General features: G+C 36.6%; 1 protein-coding gene across 9 annotated transcripts; it reads right to left on the minus strand.

Annotated features, from left to right (window-relative positions):
* Window positions 1-828: 828 nt before the first annotated feature.
* Window positions 829-27,974, minus strand: NRPD1A (nuclear RNA polymerase D1A). Of its 9 annotated transcripts, none has more exons than XM_086571092.1 (21): window positions 27,789-27,971; window positions 27,607-27,693; window positions 25,947-25,976; window positions 24,362-24,478; window positions 23,367-23,487; window positions 23,154-23,278; window positions 20,943-21,011; window positions 20,639-20,851; window positions 19,346-19,489; window positions 18,497-18,592; window positions 16,716-18,407; window positions 15,018-15,187; window positions 14,843-14,909; window positions 14,611-14,729; window positions 13,354-13,499; window positions 8,802-9,052; window positions 8,536-8,709; window positions 8,294-8,431; window positions 5,487-5,722; window positions 2,565-2,676; window positions 829-1,589 (listed from the first exon to the last, which is right to left on the minus strand). In XM_086571092.1, the coding sequence occupies exons 4-21, from the start codon at window positions 24,443-24,445 to the stop codon at window positions 1,407-1,409; spliced, it is 4,140 nt and encodes a 1,379-aa protein (XP_086427218.1). In that variant the 5' UTR covers window positions 24,446-24,478; window positions 25,947-25,976; window positions 27,607-27,693; window positions 27,789-27,971; the 3' UTR covers window positions 829-1,406. The 9 variants fall into 9 exon arrangements, 8 of the variants coding, with proteins under 8 accessions (XP_086427218.1, XP_086427215.1, XP_086427217.1 ...); XM_086571089.1 differs by having other exon boundaries at window positions 20,639-20,857; XM_086571091.1 differs by having other exon boundaries at window positions 25,885-25,976.
* Between the last annotated feature and the right edge of the window lie 13 nt (window positions 27,975-27,987).

Below are 27,987 nucleotides of genomic sequence, written 5' to 3' on the forward strand. Positions count from 1 at the left end.
TATCTCTACCTCATGTATCTATGATCTAATCCACAAGGCCACAAGTCAGAATCTCATTATTCTGTCATACCATACTGTTGAATGCGAGTCGAACACAATTTATTCAGCAAATACAAGCAAAACCACTAGACGTTGATATCTGTCTATCATAATGCCACTACAGGAGTCTACAAGACATTTTACTCCCCAAGTTCAACATCTGAGTTGCAAACCAAGTAAGGTTTTCACTGACAATGCATGAAACGCTTTTGTTTACCTTCTGAGTTGCAAACCAAGTAAGGTTTTCACTAACAAGAGCACACCCTGCTTATCACTCAAAAATGGAAAATAAACAACAGACACTTTAGGCTGACTGACACTCGTCTATTTTTTTATTTATTATTTTTTTGACGGGGGGGGGGCCTAAAATGACTAGTTGATTACCATATACTCAACGACTAGAAACAAGTACACAAGACTGAATTAAAGATGGCTTTGAATTGGGGAGCTCTGAAAGGTTACTTGCAAATGGTGTAGTTTTGTAGGTATCCACTGTACATCTAAATAACTCAAATCTGAAACAGTCCGTGGGCATGGACCCTGATCAAAATTTCAATCAAGATTCAGAAGAGTTCTTTGTACATAAGATAACTGGTTATTTTGTACAGCTCATGTACAACTTTGTATAACTCCATGCACAAATAGTATGATTATGATATAAACACATAATTAATTAATGGTTGTTTTTGAGAAAGAGTGAAGGTGATTAAAATTAAGCCAACTTACGATACTATAGTTTCTTTTATTGCTCAGTTTGATTGGTTTACAGTATGTGTTCCAGTCTGTATATAACGATAAAAATCAGCCTATTTCTGAATTCCGATGAGAATGTAGTTTTTCTCATGTTCATAAAAATGTTAACAGTCACCTGAAAGATTCGAACTGGACTTCACCAAAAACTGAAGCTCCTATATTACACACAAAATGAAACAAGACAAAGACTCGGCACAGAAAAATGGGCTCGGAACCCATTCCCACGCCTTAATTGGCTTAAAATCCAAGCTAGAATTATTTTTGCCAAAAGGACAAAGTGAACGAGTGTTCCGGTCCATTTATGTGAAGTTATGCAACTTTAAAATAGGTTTCAACATGTTCAGGGGTTTTGAGGGGGTAGTTTGGACATTTTACTTTGAGTTATGCAACTTTAAAACAGGTGATTTGGGGTCTCTCGGATAGTGTGGACATTTTACTTTGGGTTATGCAACTTTAAAACAGATGTTTAGGGTCTCGTCGGCTCTGCAAGTACACAAGTCAGCTTTGTCCTTTTGGCCAAATTAATGTTGGGTAGATTACAACCAAAATGTGTAGCTTACCGCCTTACCTGTGTCCTTGTGACCGAATCTCCCTACTTGGAAATACAGTTACTATTATAGAGTATCCATACAGGTGGTAGATAATGCCTCACAAACTTTGTCTTTCAACCAAGGTGGTAAAGCTAGGGTCTTTGCAAAGCCTCGTACACACTTTCTGTATGAAAAGTCATCTTCACTTCCATCTTTTCGGACTAATATGAAGCAATGAGAATATTTATACTTCTGATGAGTACCAACCTGTTGACGTCAATGAGAAAAGTAAGCACCCAAAAAGATGTATATCTTACACATTCCACAATTTATATAGATATACGAGTATCTGGATGAAGTAACTATAAACTTGTTTCATGGTTAAAAGCGGCACTAGTGCTGAGTAATGAGGGTGGAAAAGTCCATATTGGCATTTTCCTACAAACAATGAAATGAAAGTGGTTTACATCGGTCAATGTTCGTGGGAAAACTCCACACTTCCCATATGAGCCACATGTATCCTGCAATGGTGTTACTAAAATTTGGACAAGAAGAAACCTAAAAACCTTATATGCTGGATCTTAATGACGGGTCTAACCCAAACTGCAATGTGTTTTGTACCCAACTAATTGTATATGTTGGGACGTATTAGTACAGTGAACTCTAACAGAAAACTAATTCATTCCACAGTTTGAATAGTGGAGCTTAGCTTGTTAGATAAAACGATTGTAACTAACCCTAATAGGCTTACAGGTATCCCATTGAAAAGTGGAGCTTATCCTGTTAGATCTACAGTTCGGGTTTGCACAGTTTCATCAGTAGCTAATATATTGGCTATAGAATGACCAGTTCTAGGCATGCTTTAGATGTAAAAAACTCCTCTCTCATACCAAAGAAAGGTATTGCTGTAGGGTAAAGGATTTTAATACTTGTAAGCAACTTTTTTCATCCCCTTCCCCTCAGTAGATTGATCTCCCATTTCAATCTAGAGGCTGGATCAGCTGAACCAAGGAGGCAAAGACCATATAAATTTGTGCCATATATAAATATGGTCCTTCAGTGGAACACACAAACCAAACCTAGAAAGCTGATAAATTTCATGAAGAAAAACAACTGTGTCAGAGTTTGGCTGCCCATCGTGAATGATTGACATATGATATATATAGCCCTGGGCAGTAAATCCTGTCTTAGCAAATACCAAATCCTTCTGGGCTAAATTTGTGCCATATTACACCTACATACCTTGATCTCTTCAATTCCAGTTCCGATCTTCTTCTTACTTCGAGGGTGATAAGATAAAGCCGACGTCAATATAGATTTGTCCTTCTCATTCAGAAAGTCATTAACTGGGTATCTGCACCCAACAGTTTCATAAGAAACTTATATATCAAGTTATCCACAGTTCACCAGCAAACAGCGAGAAAAGAGTCATATAAAAAAGTGCGAACTCTGCAATTAGTAGAGAGTGGGACAATAAAGAATTGCAACCATTACAAAATAAACCTACCTCATATACATAATCAAGTCCCTTCTCTTGAAGGTTCGTAATCATATAAAGACCTTTCTTTTGACCATTATATAAAATCCTAGTTCAAGCACACCTCCAAAGAGTCTTGAGTTACCTTCTTCCACTTTGACTCTTGAGTTACCTTCTTCCACTTTGACTTGACCGACATTTTTTTAACCTTTATATTTAGACAACTGGATAAAAAAATTCCTTTTCTAGCTTTTCTTGTTTCCCCTTTCGTGACAAATATAACCAAGAAAATATGAGAACTTGGAGGGAGAAGAAAAAAATAACTCATTTTTCTGACTTAGGATTCCCAAGTGCGGATGGATATAAACATGGAAGAACCCTAACACTTACTGGTAAACGTTTAATTCACAATAAAAATTCCAACCTGTTTATAAGACCAAAGGTTTTATTTATAACAATCTAAGAGCATCTCTAGGTGGAGGCATCAAGTGTCAATTTGCCTCCACCATTCGGAATTTCGGCTAAAACCGTCTCTAGGTGGAGGCAAACATGGAGGCATCAAGTGTCTAGCCAGTAGCCACATATGTGGAGGCAAATTTGCTGTTTTGGATGCGGATGCGGCGCGGCACTCCCACTGTCGAAGTGGGAGTATCATGTGATTTTTTTTATTTTTACTTTTTCAACATTCTGGGCAACATTCCAAGTGTCGCGTGGGTTTTTTTTTGGGCAACTCTCGCCACTTTTTTAGGCAAAACAAAGTTTTAATAATTTTAAAAACTAACTTGGGACCTACTTTTAACAAAAAAATATATTTAAAATAAAAATAGGTCCCACTATTAACTAGATTTGCTTCTACCACCTAGAGTTGGCCATTGTTTGCGGATGTTTGCCTCAAATTTAGCCTCAAACATGACACTTGATGCCTCCACCACCTAGAGATGCTCTAAGGTTTCCAAACCAAATTGAAATCCATGTAGTAATTGACCAGAGACAAGAATCTTATGCCCATTAGAACACCCAAACAAAAAGGGATTTCTAATAAATATAGCAGTACCGAATACCTTTGACGGTTAAAGCATTACTCCCTAATCCCTTCAAATCCCTTTTCCACGGTGAAGGTGGGGATTGAACCTAAGACCTTGGACTCTACCTCCCACACCTTAACCAGTAGGCTACTAGACTTCTTCACACGCAAATGTTATGTGAAGGTGTGAAAAAATAAATTAAAAATTATCGAAAATGGACATTGTTCTTGATCTTATTTTAGTAATTTAACGTTTTGGTAACTATACAAAACATCTTGCAAACTTGGCTACTGTAAAATTTTACTGTATTTTTCACATATGGGGGGTCGTTATGTTTCCATCATAATGACGTTAATACTTGATTGGCTAACTAGATACCTATGTTGGCAAAAGTTAATTCTCCAATTGCATTAATATATTAAACGAGGCATGTGTAAAGCACATGCTTCTCTTTTACCACCAGCACGTCCATTCCACTACCTCCATCTTCAATTCTACTGCCACCAATTTCATTCCACCACCTCCATCTTTGACGCTATCATCTTTGCAAGTATCTTCACTCCCCACCACCACCACCACCATCGTTCTCCATTTCTATCAATAATTAGTTTCAATTGCAATTTTTCAATAATTTTTTAGAATTTGTAACCCCATTTGATTTTTTTGTTCAACATTTCAACAATAATATGTATGTGACATTTGTAACCCAAATTTGTGAACTTTATATAAATATATGGAGGCAGTGTGATGAAGATGATGGTGGAAATGAAGACATAGGTGATGGATTTGTAGAGGTAAGCAAAATGGCGGTGGTGGATGTGGTGGTTGTAAAGGAATGTGGCCGGTGCTGTGATGAATATGGTGGTGGTGGAGTTAAAGATGGAGGTGGTAGAGCTAAAGATGGAGGAGAAAGGAAAGCATGTGCAAGGCTATAGTTCAGACGATCTATATAGAGAAATATGTAACGGATACATAATGACTTCCAAAAATTTGCAAAATACAGTGAAACATGATGCCCATATTTGCAACTTTTTTTTGTACAGTACCCAACACTTACAATACGATCAAGTACAATACCCATTTTGATAATCTTTAAAAAAAAAAAAATGAAATAAGCGACTCTCTGTTTAAGAGGAGCCGGCATGGTCACCACATGATTACATCATGATCAGCCATGCGCTTCGCATCAGTTTCGGGTACGCATTGTTTCTTGTGAAAGTTGTGGTAAAAGAGAGCTTAGGTAGTGACTTTGTGTGTGTGCTCATTTCATTTTTTTCTATATCCAGAGACTAAGTAATAGAAGTTTGGAGTATCAAGTCTAACATCATGCTTGCTCCTAGTTTCCAAGTTAACTAGGATTGGTGTTCAAATGATTTCCTATTATAGATGGGTATCCAATTCAAAACCAATTGGTGAAGTGGAGAGGCTCCAGGGTTTATATATTTGATTGCGAGGCTTTAGACACCCAATATGGGATCATAATCTCAACAATCATACTATATTATTCTCCTTTTTAGAACAAAATCTACTAACATTCAAAAGAAGTTTCCTAAACAAACAAAAGCATTTGTTTCATTGAATAGGACTATGTGACTTCTCTAAACACATTCAATGACGTAAATTATAAAAAGAAATTAAAAAGAAAAGGGTGAGTTAAATTACCTATGCAATATCTCTTGCAAGTTTTTATGCAACATCACTAAATCTGATAGACCCTTTAAGTTGTTTGGTCCTTTGCCTATAAAAGAATCAAATGTTTGCAGAACATCCGTATCCCCTTTTCCGCTCATCCATTTTTGAGTAGTAGGTGGTACGCTAATCTTTACATTCTGTCTTTCTGGGCACAAATGGCCACTCAATGTGTTATAGATGTCCAAGGTCTCAGAAAACTCATGTACCTGGTAATTTGTTAAAAGGAATGAGTGTCAAATGTTGAAACGTAATACTGATAAGAATGATATTTCACCAAATATCATAGACAGTAGCCAAATTAATATATCCAAAACTATAGGTTTGAAGAACTCAAATATACACAGACAGTAGCCAAATTAAGATATCCAAAAAATATAGGTATGGTCACATACACATATTTCCACTTGATGTGCTCATAAGTCCCACCAGCCCGTTGTTGAAAAATGAACAGAACAAATAGTTGTTAACAACTGTTCAGCGTGGTTTACAAGTGGAGGTCCAGCAAGAGGGTGTGTAAAAGTTCATGGGATCTGCAAGGAGTCTGCTATATCTTGGAATGATCAATACGTTGAGATATGTGCTCCCACAACTGGTACTCAAAGCCTCCCACTACATCATAAGATCATGGGGCTGCTTCACTCACTGCCAATTGGTTTTGAGATAGATGATCCAAACGTAACTTGGTATGAGAGCCAGTTGTTGTGTCTGGCCCAACAGCCTACATACTCCATGTCACCCAATAAAGTTAATCAACATGTTTGGCTCAAGTTTCGCCATACATGAAGAGTCATCCTGAGATATATGGTCCCACAACGAGCATTTAAAGCCTCACATCATTGTATATAAGATCTCTGGACCTCTACACATTGCCAATTAGTTTTAAGTTGGATCCCCCAAAATTTAAGTAGGTATTAGAGCATCCAACTCAAATCCAATTGACAATGAGTGGGACCCAAGATCTTATGTATTATGATGCAAGGCTTCAAGTCCCTGATGTGGGTTTGTATATCTCAGGATGACTCCTCATGTATGGTGTAACTTGAGCCAAACACGTATGTTAATGGTGTTGGGTTACCCAGTATACGTGGGCCGATGGGCCAGATGCAATAGCCTGCCCTAATACCAAAAACGCAAAAGAGGCCCAAAAATCTTATATGCATGATGCAGGATTTTAATGCTCAATGTGGACCACACATCTCATCGTAATAGTGGGATATACATTTGCAAGAAACATATATACGTGTTCATGATCCATCTAATATCCACAAATAGATAAAATGATGTTGATACAAGGGCATAATTGTATGAGCTCACATAGCACTGGACAGGGAAGGGCAAAACCAACTTGAGCTGAAAAAGAAAACTCAAATCTTCTGAAGAGACAGAATAAAGAAAGTACGTGAGAGGTATTCGGAAGTTTGAAACTTATATCCTTTTAGACTATTGCTTAGTGCATTGATTATAGATGTTTCTCCACTCAATCACTATTATGGATCTCACTATCTCAGGACACGCATGTTATAATGATGATTATATTTGATTAATATATTCCTTTTACAACTTCATACCGTCCAAATATTCATCTGATCACAGAAACGTTTTGTTGGACAGCAGTTTACATGATGAGTCTTGCCCAGACCATTTAAAAAACTCCATGTGGACCAATAATCTGGATCAGCTAGGCAAGATGAAAGACTGATGGCACTCTTTCCAGTTTAGTGTTTCTCCAAGTGTGATATGGTGGAAGAAATTTCTAGAACTCAAACAAATATGAACAGTATGGAATAAGGAAACTCTTTGGTTGAATTGACACTTGACACTCATAGTGATACAAAAGTGAGCGACATATTGAGAAATTTAGGGAAACGGGGTCTGACACAAGAAGATTCCATCGCAAAAACTGAGGCTTCATAGAGATCTGCATACCCTGCTAAAAAGGGAGGAGACTAGGTGGAGGGAGAAATTACCCTGACGGAGGAAACCACTTGGAGGCAGAAATCCAAGGCTTTGTGGGCAAAGGATAGTTCCTTGATCTTTATCCTCCTCCATCCACTGTCCACCTAATTTCATCCGCTGTTTTTGATTTCACACTCCTCGGAGGATGCCTTTCTAAATTAGAAGGGTTAGAATTTGATATGAAGTCAGAGGAGAGTAAGTGCAATGGCTAGAAAGGGACTTCAGCCTTTAGAAGATTGAATTGATGCTTAAAGGATTCAAAGGAGATGTTACCTAGGCCCATAATGGCTTTCTTATGGATTTCTATCTGCAGTGTTCAGATTTCCTTAAAAGGTAATACTGTGGTTGCTGCTTAGATGTTACAAGATTCGGGTTTTCTTTCTTTCAAAGTGAGTATCCCTCTCTCCCACTATTCTTGTATTTAATAAGATTCTGAATTCAAAAAGGTAAAAAAAAATTATCCAAAAGATAGAAGTTACTTCCGACAAACGAATGGAGAGGGAGGGGATCCAAGCTTTTCAAGTGAAAAAAATACTATTACTAGGCTAAAATAGCATTGGAAACTCGAATCTTTTGAAAGCAAAGAATCAAGGAAACTTGTGAGAGACGGTAATAACTGGTCAAATGTATACAGGTCCAATACATCTAGCATTCTAGCAGTGTAAGAAATAAAGTTGTTCAATATACATTGTGTATGTTTCTAATTTGTTTCATTTCTAACTTGAAGTCTTGAACCCTAAAAAAACTTGTTTGAGCACAGTTTTAGGTTTCTTGTTTTTACTAGCAAATTTGACTAATTTGCGATGTATAACAATAAATACCTTCCCAGAATATATAATGTCGAATTGGCCCCCAGTCCCTAAAGGTACCTCCTTCCCCCACGCTGCTGCGTTAAGCACCCCCAGAAGACCATCTTCAGCTCCATACTTGGCAGCTTTGATGAAGCATGGACCAGGACTCTGCGTCATGCAAAAGATAAATAAATATGCTTTTAGTCCGCTAGATATAAACTGCTTCGAGGTATGCTAAGTCAGAAAATAAAAGGCAGAGATGAGAAACTAACAGAAAAGCATGCTTGTGTGAAAGGGGATGGCACAGATACTAGATCCCTTTGTTTTGCTATTCCCTTTGCATTCAGGCCAATAAACTGTCCAGTGACAGTGAGACAATCTGCAACCAGAAGCAGATGCTCTGGAAGAATGGATTTCCCAATATCAGAAACTGCAACCTTCAAATTCTGCAATTCAAATGTCGCCCTACAAGTTATAAATCACACAACAGTTGCAAACCAAATACCAACAACCAAAAAGCGGTGTTATAGGAACTCACTCTTAAAAAATATTCCCAAGAACAATCTATTCCATAGGTGCAAAATAGATCATGCATACTGTCAGGATGGCTACGGTTCCAGTCTATCAGATCCATTATTCGGAGGCATTTGTTCACGACAAGACTCCATCCTGTTCCACTCTTGCAATGTTCATATAAATGTACTTTCATGTATAGTTCACCTCTAGAAGCCTTATCAGAAATATTAGACTCGCTCCATAAAATATCCACTTTCTTGAATTCCATGAAACCTAAATAAACCAGTAAACAAATTAAATGAAAAAAAAAATAACAAAGACCAACGAAATGGCTGACCACATTGAGTGCATCTCTAGAAGCATATACAGAAGAAATGGAAACAAATGACTCAGTGTTAACAATACGTAAATGGATATATAGGATGTAAAAACTGCAAGACGTGTAGAGGGTCTTAGTAATAAAAATGTTTTTTTATGTATCAGTAATAATTACAATGAAATATAAATGACATCTCCGTTTTTTGAAATTATAAAGAAAGGACGATATAACATTATATACTAAAATATGTCATATCACATGTCAGAATAGATAAAGGATGCGGCCTGTATTGGCTACTTCACTTCAAAGATGACTCGTTATAAATCAATTTTGAAGGATCATTTCACCCCCATCCAATCAGATCTTTGCTTCAAATGAGGAGACTCCTACTCTCGCTAAAGATGGAAGAGATGTTATGCAGTATTGCATGGTGTGAAAAATCCAAAATAGCACACAAACAAAACAAAGAAGACGGAGTTCAAAACTCTAATCGATATTCACCACCCCATAATGGGGTGATTACAATTATTTATAGACTATGGAAACTTGAACTCTAAGAAACCTAATTTCCTAACCCTAGTAAACTTACTAAATTTAATTAAAGTCCTACATAAAATTTTAAAAGAACTAAATTAAATGGTAATTTTAGTCCCAATTTATTAGCAATAGGTAGTATTCTGCTATTTCCACTGAACCAATTAAATGCTAATTTTCGTCCTAATTTATTAGCATATATTGTTTATTTTGACCCTGAAAACACATTTTTATGAATAAAACTTGTTAAGTAACTATTCTATATGCTAAAATCCTCCTTTACAAGCTTCTAAGAGCTTCAGAAGTCTTGTTCTGCATCTGAATCAAGAGCTTAAAACATTATCCCTTCCTCTCAGATTATTTTTTTGCAAGTTCTTCTGGCACCTAACCTATGGATTCAAGATATATCAATAAGTAACTTCAAGACCCATTGGAAGAAAATCCTCTTTCAATTCTAGCCAGAGAACTGACATAAAGAATTAGAGAACTCATTATGTCATTAATCATTTAGTGACATAAAATGAGGATTAGTTGAGTCCAAATGAGGATGAAAAACATAAAATCCTGATTGTGTCAGTAACACACCCAACCCCCAACCCCAAAAAAAAAAATAAGCAGTCCTGCCCTAAGAATCGTTGCACACCAAGTTTGATGAATCATAACAACTTCAAAGAATGTACCCTACATTTCCCTAATCAAGTTGCAATCACCAGGGTGAGTATCTCCCAAAAAGGAACATTCACCAATGTTTTCTCTCTGGTCACTTTCAACCCCAATGCTCAATTATGAAAAATGACTTCACCTTTGAAACTGAACAAAGTTATGGGGTTAGGCAGACCCCTACCTGCATTAGAAAAACAAAATGACAAGGAAACTGTGCTTTCACCTTTGAACCTAGCTACACTTCTTTGATAGCTTATCAAATACAGTAGGAGCCACTGTAAAGCTCGACCCAATAATCCCCAACATATATAACAGATATGGACATGCCTTCCTGAGGACCAGAAGCTCCTGTCAGAACTCCTGAAGGAAGTCTCAGGGATCTGGATGGCTTCACTAATCCAAGTATCAGAACCAATGGGATTTTGTACCACGTAGAATCAGGATGAAAGTGAAACATACAAGCCTCAATTCCATTTTACGAAGTAACCCTTCGCCCACACACACACAGAACTTGGGTATTTGAATAGCTTGAATCACTGACTGAAATAGTCCGCTTCCACCATTTCAGTACATTTCACAAGCTCTCGATATGGCTCGTGGTGACATAAGCTTATTCCAAATAAAGGATTGAAGCATTCAATACATAGGAAGGACTCCTGTTATACTAGTTAAACCAATCAGATTGATTTAGCATGGATAACCGGAGGTTCCAGTCATCAGAGCAATTGCGTTAGTCTAAAATCTGATTGATTTAGCATCAATGAACTGTAAGCACTTTCCGTCCACCTTGACTAAGATTTGGCAGATGTTTTCCAATCTTGGAACTGGATACCCTGGGATAACTTCTCGGAAGCTGAACCATCGTTCAGCAACCATTTGAAGACTTAAAAGCATGTTCACTTAAGGAACCCAACTCTTAACACACGGAGCAGGCTACACCAATGTACAAGGGAGTTCTTCAATCTTCTTAGACAGAAATAGTCTTTGTACGCTCTAAAATTACTTATGGGAATATGGGTACTTGACTAACTCCACCCACTTGAATGTTACTGAGTCCTTTCCGAGCTTTGATGGTTGCCAAAACAGGGAACCATATGAATAATGGGAAACTCCATGAGAGAAACATTAATGATTCAAATAAGTTACAGAAGGGTAAATCGACGAATAACTAATAATCCTGTTATACATAAAAAAGTAGCTACCATGCCTTTTTCCCATGAATCAGGTCACAAACTAGAAACTCCTCTTGAATATTCACTTTCAATCTTCAAAACAAGTTATATACACTGTCCACGGCCCCTGTTGAAGCTTCCAACAACAACATGGAAAACCCTTAAACTACCACTGTAATCCTATTTTTGCTTCACCTTTAATAAGGTATACAACCAATTCCTTTCTTAAGAATCCAATCAAGTCATATCAAGGTCTTTTCAAATTAGAACAAAACAAAATATACCTCAGTCATTTCTAAATATCAGACTACCAGAAGTCCAGAACCATCCAACCCATTTCATATATAAAACGATCTTTAGGAGATAACACCAACTTGTCCGATGCTTAAACCAGCCACTCCCCAAGCCACTGAGGTACTTCCCACAATACAAGGATTAGTTCTCTCTACCTTGGTTATCTGAGTTACAAGTACCACCTCTTTATTCTTAGCTACAAAGTCAAAAGCAATGCCACACCCTGCTACTATCATCCCCTGAAGCCACCACTTTCCATCTAATTCCACTTTTATTCCTTCTCGACATACGTAAAAATATTAATGTAATCATCGGATTACATCAACTCATGAATTATTAGTCAGCAGCTAATTCATCAAGACCATAAGCCCACCGGCCACCCCAACACCCCTGATACAACCTGCCAATAGACAACGAAAGAAAAGGGAAAAGGAAAATTCCTTCTCCACAGTTGGACAGACGAGATATCATTTACACTGAAGTGTTTCAAGGAAGTGAAGGAACTCATAGAGGCAAATGTATCTTCTTGCATTGATAAGTTAAAGTAGCTCAGGGCTCTAACTAACGTTTCTGTCAATCCATGTAAGACTTCAATATTGCGTTTGACTTTGCCCAAGATTCATAAACAATACATTGTCATTATAAAAAAAAAGTGTGCCTAACAACAACAAAACAAAAACAATAATAATAATAATATTAATAATTGTAACAGACTGCCAAAATATTATCTCTATCTTAAAAGGAAGGGCGGTGTGGTGGCCCACCACCCCTTCATCTCACGGCTCCCATGTGGTTCTTGCATCCAACCTCTGGGGGCTATGCTGCTTACCTCTCATGTGTTTGGTTTGTTAAATACAATACATAAAGTCAACAAAGGCTGCTCTAGGCCAGACCTGGGATGGACGCCTGAGCACACACTAGTCGTATGTACATAAAATTACGTAAGAGGTATGCTAAAAACTTTGACGACATTCAATGTCAAAAAAATATATTTTCGTAGGTGCCAGCTAGCTTAGTTGGTAAAACCTTCGGGTGATGATACAAGAGTCAGGGTTCAAACCTCGCCAGCATTCCCGGGTTACCGATCTGATTAAAAACAGGCCGGACTACACTATGGGCAGTAACGGAGACCTGAGCACACACTAGTTGTATATACATACAAAATTACCTAAGAGGTAAGCTAAAAAACTTGACGAAATTCATTGACTGACAGAAAACTATTTTTTCGTAGGTACCAGCTAGCTTAATTGGTAAAATCGTAAAACCTTTATGTGATGATACCAACCTTCCAGCATTACCAGGTTACCGATCTCATAAAAAAACAGGCTTGCCACCCACCCCCACCCCCACAAAAAAAAAAAAAACAAACAAACAAAACAAAACAAAACAAAAAAAACACACTTTTTTCTACTTTGATGAATAAAGGAGTAGTTTTACTAATCCAGTGAAAATACTGACTTTAAACTCAACCACGCCAAAGAGATACTATAGCACAAAATTTAAAAAAAGGGGGAAAAAAAGAAAAAGAATAAATGTTGACAATACATTTATAAGAAGCCATCAAAACAGTATCCTTGGGACTCAGTACCAACCTTTGATAACTGTACCAAGAAGGAATGGTATCACTGTATGTCGAAAGGTATCCATTACTAACAGAGAACTTCGAGAGACTTCAGCTTCAACTGTGATACAAATATCCTCATCCTTTTCATTCTGTGCATTTGTTGCTGAACAAATCCTGGCGAACGATGAAGGGCAAAAAGGATAACAAGACAATTAAACAGTAGGCATACATGTCTGACAGTGAAATCAGCACGAAGATCAATGTAAATAAAAAAAAAAATTTTTTTTTTCACAACTTCAACACAAGATATATTTTCTTTGAGACTCTAAAATTTAAGTTCTGGACATAGAACTTGTTCAATTCTAATGAAATGTCACAAATATGGTTTCCAGAAGGGGGAGATGATTTGCTTGTTATGAAATCAAAGATCTTTACATATAGCTAATAACTAATATTTTATTAGTACATTAAATAACTAATATTTCATTAGTAACCTAACATCCAATGTGTAGCACAAATTCTTCTTAATTGACCCTGTGTGTAGATCCACCACATACTATCATGTCAATATTGTCCCTACTTAGGTTTTTTTTTTTTTTTGTCCCTACTTAGTCATCCAGGCAGAAGCCCACAACTTGGCCTAATTCTTCAAAAGGCCTCCACATTATTATGTGATAGATCATTACTATATATGCAAGATCTAGGAGAGCTTTCTTGTTGATGCAAGATCTAGGAGAGCTTTCTTGTTGATGCCAGACTAAATCTGGCAGCCATCACCACTCATGGACTAGGAACTGTTCGAAATACCAACATACCTCCTTTGGTCTCTATACCCAGCAGTATCACTATTTTGATACCTCTGGAACGAGTCATCCTCAGCTCTAATACCACTTTGTATTTGACAATCAATTTGAATGGTGTAATGCTTGGAGTACTAATTTTAGCCATTTGTAAAATATGATTGACTAAACAATACAGAATCATTAAATCAAGCAGCTTTTTCTAGTATTTTCAATAAAAGCAGTTTCTTGCCATAGAAATAATTTTGCTATGAAAGTGAATCTACTTATTTACCCTAGCATCTACTACATTAATACATAGCTCCTCCTGCAAGTATCACTCCCGAAATTTCATAACTGCTGAGGGAAGAAAGAAAATTAGAGCGGATGTGTTATTACATTGGCAAACCTACATGATCAACTTCTGTATGGTAGACACTCTATTTAGTAATATATATAAAAAAAAACCTTATTCAGTCCTAACTCCCAAGGCAAGAGAACCATACCTAGTTAAGATATGCAACTTAGGAAGTTCAACTTTCAGTGTTTGTCTAGTGGAATCACATTCCTGGTGTAAAGCATTTATAATGGACTGCACATCCAGTCCAATCTTCTTCATTTTTCCCTGAGCACAAGGTCACATATTTAGCAATAGATTGGCATGTGTGTATCAATGCAAGTGCGATTAAGAAAATTTAAAAAGTAAAATAGAATGAAGCACCCTGCAAATGGTATCACCTGATGCAAATGAAAATGGCAAACCCATGGACTAGTATGTGGCCGACATGATCTCTGCTGAGAAAAGCTAACAACAAAATATTACGGAAAAAAAAAAGTTAAAAAAGATATTAGATCTTATCCCATATTGTTTTGTCAAAAAATAAAAAATTCAGAATCCTTGAGAATAACTCACATAATCATTACAGAAGAAACAATATCCGAGAACAGAACTCTCTCGAGATGGCTCCTTACTGTTAAAGCACCGTACTCCGGACCATAGAGCCACCTTTCAAGTTTCTTGGACAAAAATAGTGATACAGTTTGACCTACAGTTGTTTTCTTGTAAGAAGAATCCAACAGCATCTGTTCAATTGAAATCAAAACCCATGGAACATTTTCAGATGGCGGAAGTAATTGCAACCAACAAAGAATTATGCATCGCAGATTAATCACTACTATTTATTATTCAGATAAAATTAATAAAAGCAAAAACATATTGGCCAAGCAAATTGAAAGAGTAAAGTATACATACAAATAAGCTTATGGAACACACAGGATGTTAGCAGTGGTGATGGTCCTGGTTATTCTACCTCAATAAAAGGTAAAACACGACCACCATACCTAACCTTTCATCTAATCTAAGTCAGCCCTATCTAAGTTCAGCTGAGACCATTTGAAAAACCTCTGGTTGTCTCGCTTAATCCCCTGAAAGTTGCATCCCTTCGAACCAACCACAACTTGTTTAATCAAACGCCCAAAACAAACTTCCCACCCACAAATGAGCAAGATAAGTACCATCTATGCGATTTATAGATACCATTGCTGACAAGGGAGAAATCACATGAACCAAGTACCATTGGGTACAAATCTTTGAACTTGTTGAACTCTTTTTCCTTCAATTCTTCATCAAGAAGTCCCTTCAGCTGATCACAAGACTACATTTTGTGGTTTAGCAACTATGTAATCTGTCTCACCCTCACCCTTGTTCTGGTTATTTCTTTTTTGAATTTAAAGTTGTCTGGTTCTTTTTTCAAGAACTTTTTTCAAGAATGGAGCATCTTACTAAACAAACAAACTTTTTTCAAGGTCATTTCCTATCAGGCCATAAGTTAATTTGCCAAAAATCACATCCCAAATTAGGTTTTACTCACCTGTATCCTTACTTGGAGACTACTATGATCTATGTCAAATTCACACTTTTATTGACAACAAGAATTCCTATTCCCTACTAATGGCATCATGATATATAGGCTACTGCACTGTACACATTCAGCTAATGTGAAAGCAGTCCATTTTCAGTATTCAAATTCTAGTTGGTACTTATCCATATTGTAAGGAGAGTCTGGCCACTGAATTCATGCTTCTCTACAAATGAGTCTGGTGATAATTTACAATCGATCATGGATCAAACATCCAACATCTTCATCAAAATCCCTCTTTCCTTTATGTACCAAAGTAAGGCAATTTAAGCATTATTTAAGGGGAATTTCAGGAAAAACTAGTGATTTATAGGTCAGCAACTGAACATATTTTAAGTGTATAGCTATAGAAAGCAATATTGCTAATTCTTACATATTACCATAGAACAAAAACAATGCATAATCCAGAATTTCAACAGTTTACTTGGGTAAGACGCAGTTAAAAAATTTCAGGTGAATCTACTAACAGTTAAAGAAACAAAGAAAATGAGAATATGTACGACATGGTGATATAATCATATAACTTTATGTGTGAATAGAAAGGGAAACCTTCTCCTATATCACAATGAGAAAGATGATACAACTCATTTATTACTGAAAAGAGTGCAATGGATAGGCAGGACAATGTGGCATGCTAAATTCTTCGTGCTTATAGTTATAGTATAAATAGAAAAGAATGTGTACAGCTGGACCTTTAGATTTAGTAGTGGAGAACTTTCGAATGTGCTAATTGGTTTCTCCAGAGCACTGTATGCAGCTTCAGAAATGGAACATGCAGCTAGTGAACCAACGGGATCTCCAAGTTGATGAGCACTATTACCGGATGTCAAAACAGAAGAATCTTCAGAAACACCGTACGAGAATTGTACGACTTGATTTCCATAAGAGTATCGTACCGTCCCATCATAAGCCATATACAGGTCTCGCATAGAAAACATCAGCTTCCTGTTTAGAGTTCCAGGAACGTCCGCATTCTCACTGAAAGAGCTATCCCTACATGATATAGAATGCAGAAAGCATTCTGAAGGACTCAACCCGGCGAGGAATGAACTCTCAACTACACCAGCAACGTGACAACTTGAACTCAGTGAAGAATCCCAAGGGATACTGAATGACAGTGGAACATTTGAATACTGTAATCCAAGTGTCAGACATTGTTGGGCTAATTTCGGTAAACTTCCCTTGCTACCAGCTTTTACCATTGCTAGCATTGAGTTATCCTTGCTTGAATATCTATATATCAAGCTTTGGAGATCACGGAATACTCCCTTAAAATCACAAACTGACTGTTTACTCAAGACATTCTTCAATCCTTTCTTAGCTTCTTGCAGACCACTACGTACTTCTTCAGTCATCTTGTCCCACGTGTATGAATCACAAGAAACAAAAAGATCGGACAGTGAAACACTAAAACCCCTCATGGAAATCCACTCCAAAAGAACCTCCTGGATAGTAAATATTATGTCAACAGCTTTACTTCCATAAAGCTTCACAAGACTGATGAAAAGGTTACCATCAGTATCTTGAAGCCAAGAAGAGCCAGGGGCAGAAATGATCTCCCCATTGCTGATGTGGACACCACTCAAGGACGAATAATCAAAAGAAACAGGAAGTAACATGCTCAGCAACTGATTCCCAGTCCAAATGGGATTATGATCTGTTGCTCTTACAATAGCAGGATATGGTAATTGCCTCGAACATAACATTCCTAACTGCTGCATCTCGACCTTGTTCAAAAATTCCCCTTTCTCTCTAAGCAAATGAGCTGCACTTAAGCTATCGTGACACAAAGAAATTAAGTTCCGACCATTCTGTCCATTAACTAACTGACGATCTATGCAAACAAGCTCCTGAAGCTCAACTCTTGACTTGATGGATTGTGGAATATATCCGTGAAAGCAATCTCCATCAAAATCCCCACGAAAAGGGGAACAGCAAATTGGATTGAGTAAAACTACAGAATCCATCGGAAGGACGCGCACCGATAAAGCAATGAGGGAATGCTGATGAATTGATGGAGGTCTATTCAATAGTAACAAATCCCCTTCATCCAAATGTCTATAGACAATATCTCCAATTTTCAAATCATCCTCATTCCTCAAAACAATTGTATCATCTTTCCTCCTTGCTCGAAACTGTCCTCTTTCAAGAATAGATAACCTACAGCAATCATGAAGCTTTTCCCAGTTTTGTTCATTTAGAGTCTCAGGAAAAATTAACTTTTGACAGATTTCCCTTGGCATTCCAATTTCACCAAGCTTAACATTCGGGTCACCAACAACAACCATACGGAATGAGTTATCTGTTCGCTTGGCAAGAACAACATCTTTCACCCACTTCAAACCAGACAGTACATCAGTGTTTGAGGATTTCTCAGTGTATAGCTGCAATAATATATAGTATAGCCACAAAATCAAAGGAAAGTGACAAACCAATACAGGAAAGTGACAAACAGAATAACATGTTTACTTGCCTTTGATACACTTAAGAAGTCACGAACACGTAGAGCAAGCTCACTAGCCTGCCCTTTGAAATCAATCAATCTCTTGTAAGCTTTTGTGCGCTCATCCTGAAACCGGCATATAAATATTTAAATATGCATATTGTAGTGGACAAGGTATTTTCTTATGCATAGGTGGAATGCTTATTTCACTAGAAATGGAGGAGAAGCTAGGGTTAAGGCTTGGAGAGCGAAGGGTGAGCTTGAGACAAGAGGAGAAAAGAGAGAGCTTGAGAAAGAGAGAGCTTGGAGAAAGAGGCAAGGGGAAAAAAACATCTACCTAAGGTTTCCCCGAAATATTCTTTTATAGGGGCTGAAGTAGTTCTCTGGCTAGTATGTGGCAGCCAGAGGTGCTTCCACGTGTTGGCCTCTTATTCGCTAGTGCCAGAGGTCAGTTAGTGAGCTAGCTGGCAAGAGCTTAGTAAGCAGACAACCTCTGACTATTCTCCTCTTGTCGGGATTTATTTGCTGAAGCCGTGAAAGGGTATACAGCTTGGCCAAGAGGAATGTTTTTGGCGCAATTGTGTTCTGGCGACTTAAAACAAAATAGTTCTTGGCCTCCAACCTTAGACTTAGGAACCCCATTTGCAATGACTTGGCAAAGATGCTAGCTGAGCTTGCACATACTAGTTTTTCTTTGACATTTTAGATGCCAGGAGGGCGCTTAGCTGGCAAAGTGGGTCTGCACTAGTGCCACGTAGTCACTTAGTTGGCGGGATTGTTTAGCACCATCTACAGATATAATGTATATAAATTCTAAGTAAAGCTGTTTCACTAAATAAAATAAATAAATAAATAAACAAATAAAATAAAAATACTCACAAATACCAATTTCTTCCCATTAGAGAATTCCATTACACGACTGCAATTGGATGTAACAGGCAAACAACCGAGGAAAAGTGACTCCAACCTCGGAGCCAACTTTACAATCATTGTTGGATCTATATCTTTCAACAGCGAATAAACCTAATAACCAAAAGACAAAAAAATTATGTTCCATCGAGATAAAAATGAATATCTATTACCCAAGTGACTGAAATCAAGCATTAGAACAATTTCTAAGAGCAACATTTGTGACTTTTGTCAGAAATTTGATTGAACCAAATTCCACCTTCATATAGACTTTATGGGTTACAATCTAAGTCACATTGACACGGATACTCGTGTCGCCCATAGGAAGTAGGACATGGGCACAGCTAATTAAGAAGAAAATTGTTACTATTCTTTAGTTACACAGCTAATTCTTGGCCTCAAGACCTTACAAAGCGCCTCCTTTCAAATAAATAGGTATGAAAGTGGCATATCATGGAATTCTTACTAAGTGAATAGATTATTCTCTTAGTATTTTAGGGTATAGAAGAAATCCTATTTTGAAATTGTATGCACAACGTGTCCATGTGTCCGACACAACCGTCCATGTGTATGGGTGGCCGATGCGGATTTTTTAAGAATATGAAATGTCCATGTTACTTATTAGGTTAAAATCAAGTGATATTCTACTAAATGTACCTACTAAAGTTAGAGAGAACAAACAAATTAAAATGGAGACAAATATGAAATTCTAATAATGAAAATACTCGCCCTCTTTTATATCCTTCCCATTCTTCCTAGAATTCTAGTATTCTTTTGTCATGAACAATTTGGAGAGAACTATCAGGGCGAGAAATTAGTGATCCTATAAAATCAATTACTGCAACAATGATTTTTTCACTTCCAAAACCTACTAGAGATTTAGAGGTTTTTGAAGTGGGAAATCAGTTTGTTTCCAAATTAAAAGACGGTATTCTTTTTTACGAGTATTAATCCAGCTTGCTTTTTGCGTCAGTAGTATCTCAGACATTATTATCATCTGCTTAAGAAGTCCAGATTCAAAAAAGTTGCAAAGTATTTTATATATGCAACATAATACGATTCAGTACTACATAATGATCATCTTGGTGTCATGTTCTGAGTTAGAGATCTTGGATTCATACTCACACAACTGTGTTTAAGAAAGTGATTCAAATACCAAACAAAGTACTTATAAAATTAAAGTTGATTTATACGATAACAGTAATACAGCTTGTCAGTATATAACTGATACAGGTTCAGTAATACCAGAAAAAAGAGAGTTACCTGATAAGGTGATAAATATCTAATGCTGGGATTTAAGGAAATTTCTTCCTCGTCTGGATCTTCCTCGATAAAATTCCAGAAACCATCTGGCAAGATATCATTTAGCTTCTTGGGTACTTTCACTTCTACTGCAATTGCTGAGCCAATCTCCCCAGACGAATTTCTGGAGGAAACTTTAAATTTGACTTGTGGGTACCATTTCTTTGAACTCTCCTGTTTCTTGGCCATGTCATATTTCTATAGAATACGGCAATACGCTGAATGGAAGAAGTAACAACAGGTAAATTTTAAAAAAAAAACTTACTGCACAATACTTGCAGCCCATAGGTTGATGACTAGCAATATTTGACATCTTTGGTTTCCTTCCTGATCCCTAGTACATGCATAAGAAGATAAATTATCATTACCAAGAAGCATTATTCTTCTACTTTCAGCATTACAATGTTGATGAATCTAGGTTATGCTCAACAAAATAATACAAAGCAACTAATGAAGGGAAGGGGGCAGCTTCTAAAAAGTTCATTAATCTTTCAGAACAGACAAAATACTTAGATGATTAAAAAAGCAGTCAAAGAACCACTTATCTTTCAAAAGTTATCTTCTAATCTCTTGAATGACTACACCAATCTAATGTTTAAATCCCATCCCACACAGTCAGCCTGAGAGGAGGTCGAGCTAGCTCAACAAGTTAACCAGAATCACCTACTGGGTCAATTGGTTGAATTACTACACCAATCTAATGTGTTGAAACCCATGCAACCTCAAACGATGACGAGCTAGATCAAGATGGTTCGTCCACTGGGTCGATGTTAAATGACGTCTTTAATGTCAAGTATAAAAATATGTATCGACAAAAATTTCCATATGCCCTAGAACCACTTCTCACATCTAGTGCAGAGGAAGAGATTATATGTACTAACATTAGTTAAATTAAGTTCATTGTTCAACTCACATCTATGATTTTAAAATTCCTTTTGTAACTGCTCTTTTGTTGGAACTTATACTGGTATCATCGCCTGCCTCGAATGGTGTTCAAACAGTGAGCCACTACTGGCTCTAGCAAACCACAGTTGTGGCACCTAAGCATCCAAGTAACCTCTATGCAACCCAAATAACCATGTTGCTCTATGACAAACTGTTGTTGCTACGTCCACTAAGAAACCACATCCCAAGGACACCATCCCCAAAGGGTATCTAACAGGGAACATCATTAGCGTTAGCTAACAAGGCCAGAAAGCTCACAGACAATGGAATAAGTGCACTCCTATGAATTACATGAGGAAAACTGGAAAAAAACCCTCAGCACAATTGTGGAAGTTTTGAACCTATAACCTCACAAATTTGGTGGGGATGCACAACCACTGAGCCATAGCCTCAAGTGCTTTCTTTTTTTTCTTTTCTTTTATGAATCAAATACTTTTGTATCTTTTAGTTTAAAAACAACTCAGGAAGGTACTCTTTAATAGAAGATAAACATTATAAACCATACGCTGCATTGCATTATAACATTTATGAAACACTAAGACCAAAATAATCTATACTCATATTAAAGTAAGTCAATATTTCACCTAAAACAGGAGCTCTGTATAAGAAAGTTCAAGAAACTTCTAAGCACCTATTGGTTTCACAACTGGCCAAAATCCTTCTGCTTCAGAATACATTTTTTTTCTTCAGGAAAGGGTGTTCATTTAGGGCATCTGGAATCCTTTTTGAGAATTTGTTGTGAACCAAGTACAAGTACGTCATTGTGAGCTTACTAAAACATGTCATATATTCATGTTCCAAGAGTTTATTCCAGAAGAAAGTTTGTTTCCCCAAAAAACAAACAATTGATGCTGTTTGTTAGAGACATGAAGACTAAGTAACTGGATTTGACATGCATAAGTTAGGCGGCGTAGATATTATGTACTATTTTGTTAGAGGGAGTGAGTGCATAGAATTATGATGCATAAAGCACAGATAAATAAAGAAGCGGCATAAAATATTTCTAGTTGTCAACACTTTACCTTGAAACATTTCTTACTTTAATAATAATTCAATTGTAGCTAAAATTTTGATCATCGTTATGATACAAAAGAAAGGATACAGAAATACTACAACAGACTTTGCACAGTACGTACATCATTGTACTCCGATGATCTTAATAACAGTACGTACACCTACGTATTCCATACCCATCAGTGCTTACAATTTTTATTTTGTGTGTGTGTGTGGGAGAGAGAGAGAGTGGGGGGGGGGCGCGGCGGGGAGGGGAGAATCAACAAAGTAAACAACTAAAAATCCCATCACAAGCTCAGGGATCCAAGAGCAACACAAATATGAACATTGCTGGTGCCAACAGTTAGCTATGTAGGTGTATAACAGAAACAACAAAAATCAACGAACCAATTAATCCTACAACGATTGAAGAAATGGATAACCACATAGAAGTGTAAAACACAATAAACAAATTCAATGCCGTTTTTAGAGCCGATATCAATAGATCGAGCTGAGCACAAGCAGTGAGGTACCTGACCTTATTCCGTGATTCTTTCTTATTAGATTTGCATGACGGGCAAATGCTGTTTAAAATCTTCACAATCACCGAAAGATTATAGGGATGGCAAATATCCTTTGGAAGAGTAAGCATTCCAAGGTGGCCTGCACGAGATCAACTTGAAAATTAAGATATATATAGATGGGATATAGATTTAGTGAATTACTAAGACAATATAGAACTCATTCGTACCATCGCAATCTTTTGCGCTCTTGGCACCACAGGTAGAGCACTCAGATGCCTCGTTAGGAAGACCCAACTTTGCATTGGTGATATCAGTCCCCACATTTACTGGTAAAACAGATATTTTTTCCTGAAATAAATTAGCCAAATAGTTATACCACAATCTCATAAATAGTTATACATAGTTTCACAAAAGAAAGTAGCAGATATACAGTATGCTTTCAAGGGAACATTACTCCCTCTACAGAAAGACAATATATTAGCAACTAATGTTTGAATTTATATCGCAACTAACAAATCCACTCTCCTATTAGTCATGCAATAAAGTTCCAGCAAGTGTTCATTTTAAATTTCTTTTTAAGTGAACCAGAAAATTATCAACGCAATAGATGAACAAGGTGCCATTACACATCTTAGTCGGACATAGTTTGTATCAACTTAAAAGTGCTTAGATAGTCACATACCTGCCTTCTGACAATTGTTTGGACAGTGGAACATGAATGAATGCCTTATTGATGAACAATAGTCAAAGTTATTTAAGCTTGGAACACCCAGGGCTCACATACACCCAGGACTCTATCCTACTTACACCCAGTACAATAGCAAACCCAAAAGCAATAAGATCACAATAATAAAAGCGGGAAAAAAAAAAGTGAAAGATAAAACAGATAGAAATTAATTTCCACCATCCCAGCACCACCTTCACCCAACCCCTTCTCTGTTAAGAATGCTACAGAGGTTTGCACAGTCCTAGACATGAAGGTGTCTAATTTTCAGGATGGATGAAGTTGGCGTGTACCTCTTCTTTAACATTGTTTAACAACAGTAAATTACGTTTTCACCGTCAATATCAGTCAGGTGCAAAAAATAACCTTTATATAATCAGCTACCTAACAAGTTGCCAGGCTAGACAAGTTACATACCAAAGAAAGAATGTCGATAAAGGTTCTTGCATATTTCTCAATTCTGTGAAAACACGGTTCATAGAAACAATTAGCACTTACTATATCCGCAGCAGTCAAAAGACCAAATTTTAGGTGGGTTACAAGCGCTGATGGAACTTGTTGCTCCACCACATCACCATCCATGCTACCACTCTAATCGTATTCTCCAGTCCAATTCTGCAAAAAAATAATAATGTTCATAATGATAATCATATTACAATTAGTATTAACATTGACAATATTAAAATAATAAAAATATGCGACGAAATACAGTTTTCGGAGTGGCCAAAATGCATAAACACAATCTGTAAGAGATATTTAGAAACTCTAAGTTCTAAACATGATATGTTATATGACGTTGGTACAAACATGAGGCATTATACTAAATAACTAAAGCAATACACTAACTCCAATATTCATAATGCATGACCCATATTGGAAATGTATATCCTATTATCGAAAAAAAATTTAATAATTAGTTAAGTATTTACAAAAGTTAACAGTATGGCTCTCGTAGCAAGAAGCTACAAGATGACTGAGCCAAACCCCTTCCCAATCACAGTCCCATTTAGCTTCCTAACATATCCAAATTAAGCATAAAATCTTAATACAAGACCCCTTTACGCCTAGGACTTCCCCCTCGTCCCAGAGTTCATCAAATAATTCAAGATCCAGCTTCCCCTCATCCCCCTAGTCCTCTGTATCATCAATATCCATACTCTCCTCTGTTACTAACCATTCCCTCTCCCCATCAGCCCTCTTGGTCTCTAAAAAGAAACCTTATGAACAACACAGTTTTATTTGTAATCTCTTTACAACAATTACATGTGAACTCCCCTTGTGCATATGAAACTACAACCTGAAAAGATGTCTAATTACTGTCTTTGTTAGATACCTTTGCTTATTAATGACTTACCTCTGGGGCGTGTTTGAGGCTTATTTTTTGTCATGTTTAATGTTTTATTGATCCGTGTCCATACAAGTACAAAAAAATATAAAAAATATAAAAAAATAAAATAAAAATCAGAAATGATCAGAAATGTCCAGGGATGCATATTTTGTGTGGAACCATAATGTTCCACTATATATGTCGTTCTTCTACCGCTATCTTTCCTGCCATGTCGGAAGGTATCCAGCATTTGACAACTTTAAACATTTGAGATGTATATACCACCTTCTTCTCCTCTAATAAGTATGATGGTAGTACATGATTCCATGTAGTGGTGCAAGCTTCGGTATATATTCTATTCTTTCTACTTTCACCTTTGTCAATTATACCAAACTTCCAGGTTAGGATTTTCTCATCTAGACACAAAAGTGTTTCATTGGTTGTGTTAGATCCAGTAACTGTTAATCTAAGATGTGCAATCCTACTTAGAAAAACAATGTTACGGATGTGGGATCGCGAAATCCCTGAATACATTAACGAGCACAGTACAAAACAGACTGGTACTTCATAGAGCTCACTTGCTATTAACAAAGAGTACGCTACCAATTACTCCGAAACACTATAATGCTACTTCCTCAAATACATGAGAAGCCAATTAGTAACAATCTAAAAGAGCTAACCTATAAAAACTTACTTGTTAGAACTTTTTTCTTTTCTAAAGAATCACTTGAAAACAAAAAGTGTTAACCCTCTGACCTTCTTGCATGCACTCTGGTACGCATGAATCTGAATAATTCAAGAAAGAAACATCAAAAACAAAGTATCCGTTACTCATCAAGTAATTACAACCAAGATTACAACATGAAAAACTGCAAAGAGGAAAAAAGAAACATGGCACTTGCTCAGAAAATAACAAGTCTTTGAATGTTCTTCGCATCTATTGTCCATAAAAATATAATCTGACTTTCAGAAGAAAGTAATAAAATCTAGCTAGGGTTTTATTACATTCCTTTAAGCTCAAGCCCCTAATTCTGCTTAATCGCCACATCTAAACCATATATTACAACCAATTTCTAGTAATAGTGTCATCTAAAGAGATTCAAAACTTTTAATATGTGATGGAAAAAGATACTAGGTAAAAATTTCTAGTCACGATTGATCAGGTACGCCTATAGAGTTGACCACCCTAAACCCAAATCCTCTGTATTGACCTTGGATATAAAAGGGATCTTGTACTAAACAAAGTACTTCAACTGTCACATCCACTGCTTTTTTAGCTCTTACTCTGAACGGATCCACTATTATATTAACAAGAAACCAGGTTTATTATTCCTTGTGTGTATTTTGCTTTCTAGGTTATTGAATAATGATAACACCGTAACGGTTGCAAAGACCCACACCTGTTGCGTATACTCCCCCTAGAGGTGCTTCACTAACTAGAATGTGATTACATTTTATGAATCTCCATTCACGGTCCTAACGGATAATGAACAAAGTCACCTCACACAACCATCCCCTCTGTTGCGCTAGTGTGTTTACGGCATATGCCCTTGCGTGTTACAATCTCCCCACCTTTATGACTAGTCGTTCTCAACTCTAATTCCACTCTGTGCCGCCTTGTTCCTACCATTGATGATATTTCCATATTTAATAACCTAATACTAGATATGATCTGCTTTCCTTAAAACGTGTCCAAAATTTAATCACCTAATACTAGATTTGATCTGTTTTCCTTAAAAAAAAACTCCAAAATTAAATGTGGATTAAATTAGCTGGCACAACAAAAATCTCCTTTGATAGGTTTGGTTTTAATTAGAAATGGATAGGCACATGCATGCTTCGTTTTATAGTAGCCCGGTTAGTGCAAGGTATCATACACGACCATACTTCTAGCCAGCGTAGAAAACGATTCTAAACGTCTATCTCTTTTACATTAATTACAAAATTAGAACAACAACATTAAAGACCATACCACATAAACCCCTTGCATAATCCTATTTCTAAAATCACTATACCGAATGTACTACCCATACGAAAAAATAAAATAAAAAATAAAAATCCGTAAATTCTCACATTAACAGGTCAAGTACAAAACAAAAATGCCACTTCATAAAGCTTCCTTGCTACAATACAAAAATTAGACTAATAATTACTCCACAATACATAAATGCCACATAAACCACTTGCATGGTCCTATTCCTAAAATCAATATAACAACCAATGTGCACAAAATCCCTGACTCCTAAGTTCCTAACACTAACAGCTAAAGTACTACAAAACAAAAGTGTCACTTCATAAACCTTACTATTTCTACCACCAATTTCCTCTACAATACACAAATGCTACTTCCTCATACACATAACAATCCAACTAAAAACACCCTAAAGGAGCAAATAACTTAAATAAAGAATCTTACTTGTTCCAACTCTTTTCTTTCTTATATAACTTCACTTCAAAACCAAAAACTCCTTTGCATGTATTCTAATACTCAAAAATCTGATAACTTCAACATCAAAACATCAAAAGCAAAGTACTAATTACTCATCAAGACACTTTAAACATTAAAAAAAAAAAAAAAAAAAAAATCAGACTACTTACTTAAAAAGGGAATCAGACAATGAACACTGAAGAGAGTGAAAATAAAACCTTGTTGAAGTACTAGAGCATTACAAAAACTTGTTCATTGTTGTTAAAAGTTTTGTAAAACGAGGAGGCAGAAAAAGATTATAAGCGCTTGTAAAACAATGCAAAGAAAGAAAAAAAAAAAGTGTTACTCTTTTAGAGACTTCTTCTGACA

Source organism: Coptis chinensis, chromosome 7 (assembly GCF_015680905.1).
Source record: "Coptis chinensis isolate HL-2020 chromosome 7, ASM1568090v1, whole genome shotgun sequence".
NCBI lineage: Eukaryota > Viridiplantae > Streptophyta > Magnoliopsida > Ranunculales > Ranunculaceae > Coptis > Coptis chinensis.

Excerpts from the sequence above, each read along its gene's own strand:
- NRPD1A (XM_086571090.1), bottom strand. The coding sequence starts at position 24,445 with ATGGATGGTGATGTGGTGGAGCAACAAGTTCCATCAGCGCTTGTAACC. Across the intron at positions 18,408-18,496 it reads ACTTCTTAAGTGTATCAAAG|CTATACACTGAGAAATCCTC; the intron begins GCAAGTAAACAT and ends ATATTATTGCAG. Across the intron at positions 1,590-2,564 it reads CTGGAATTGAAGAGATCAAG|GTTGGTACTCATCAGAAGTA; the intron begins GTATGTAGGTGT and ends TGACGTCAACAG.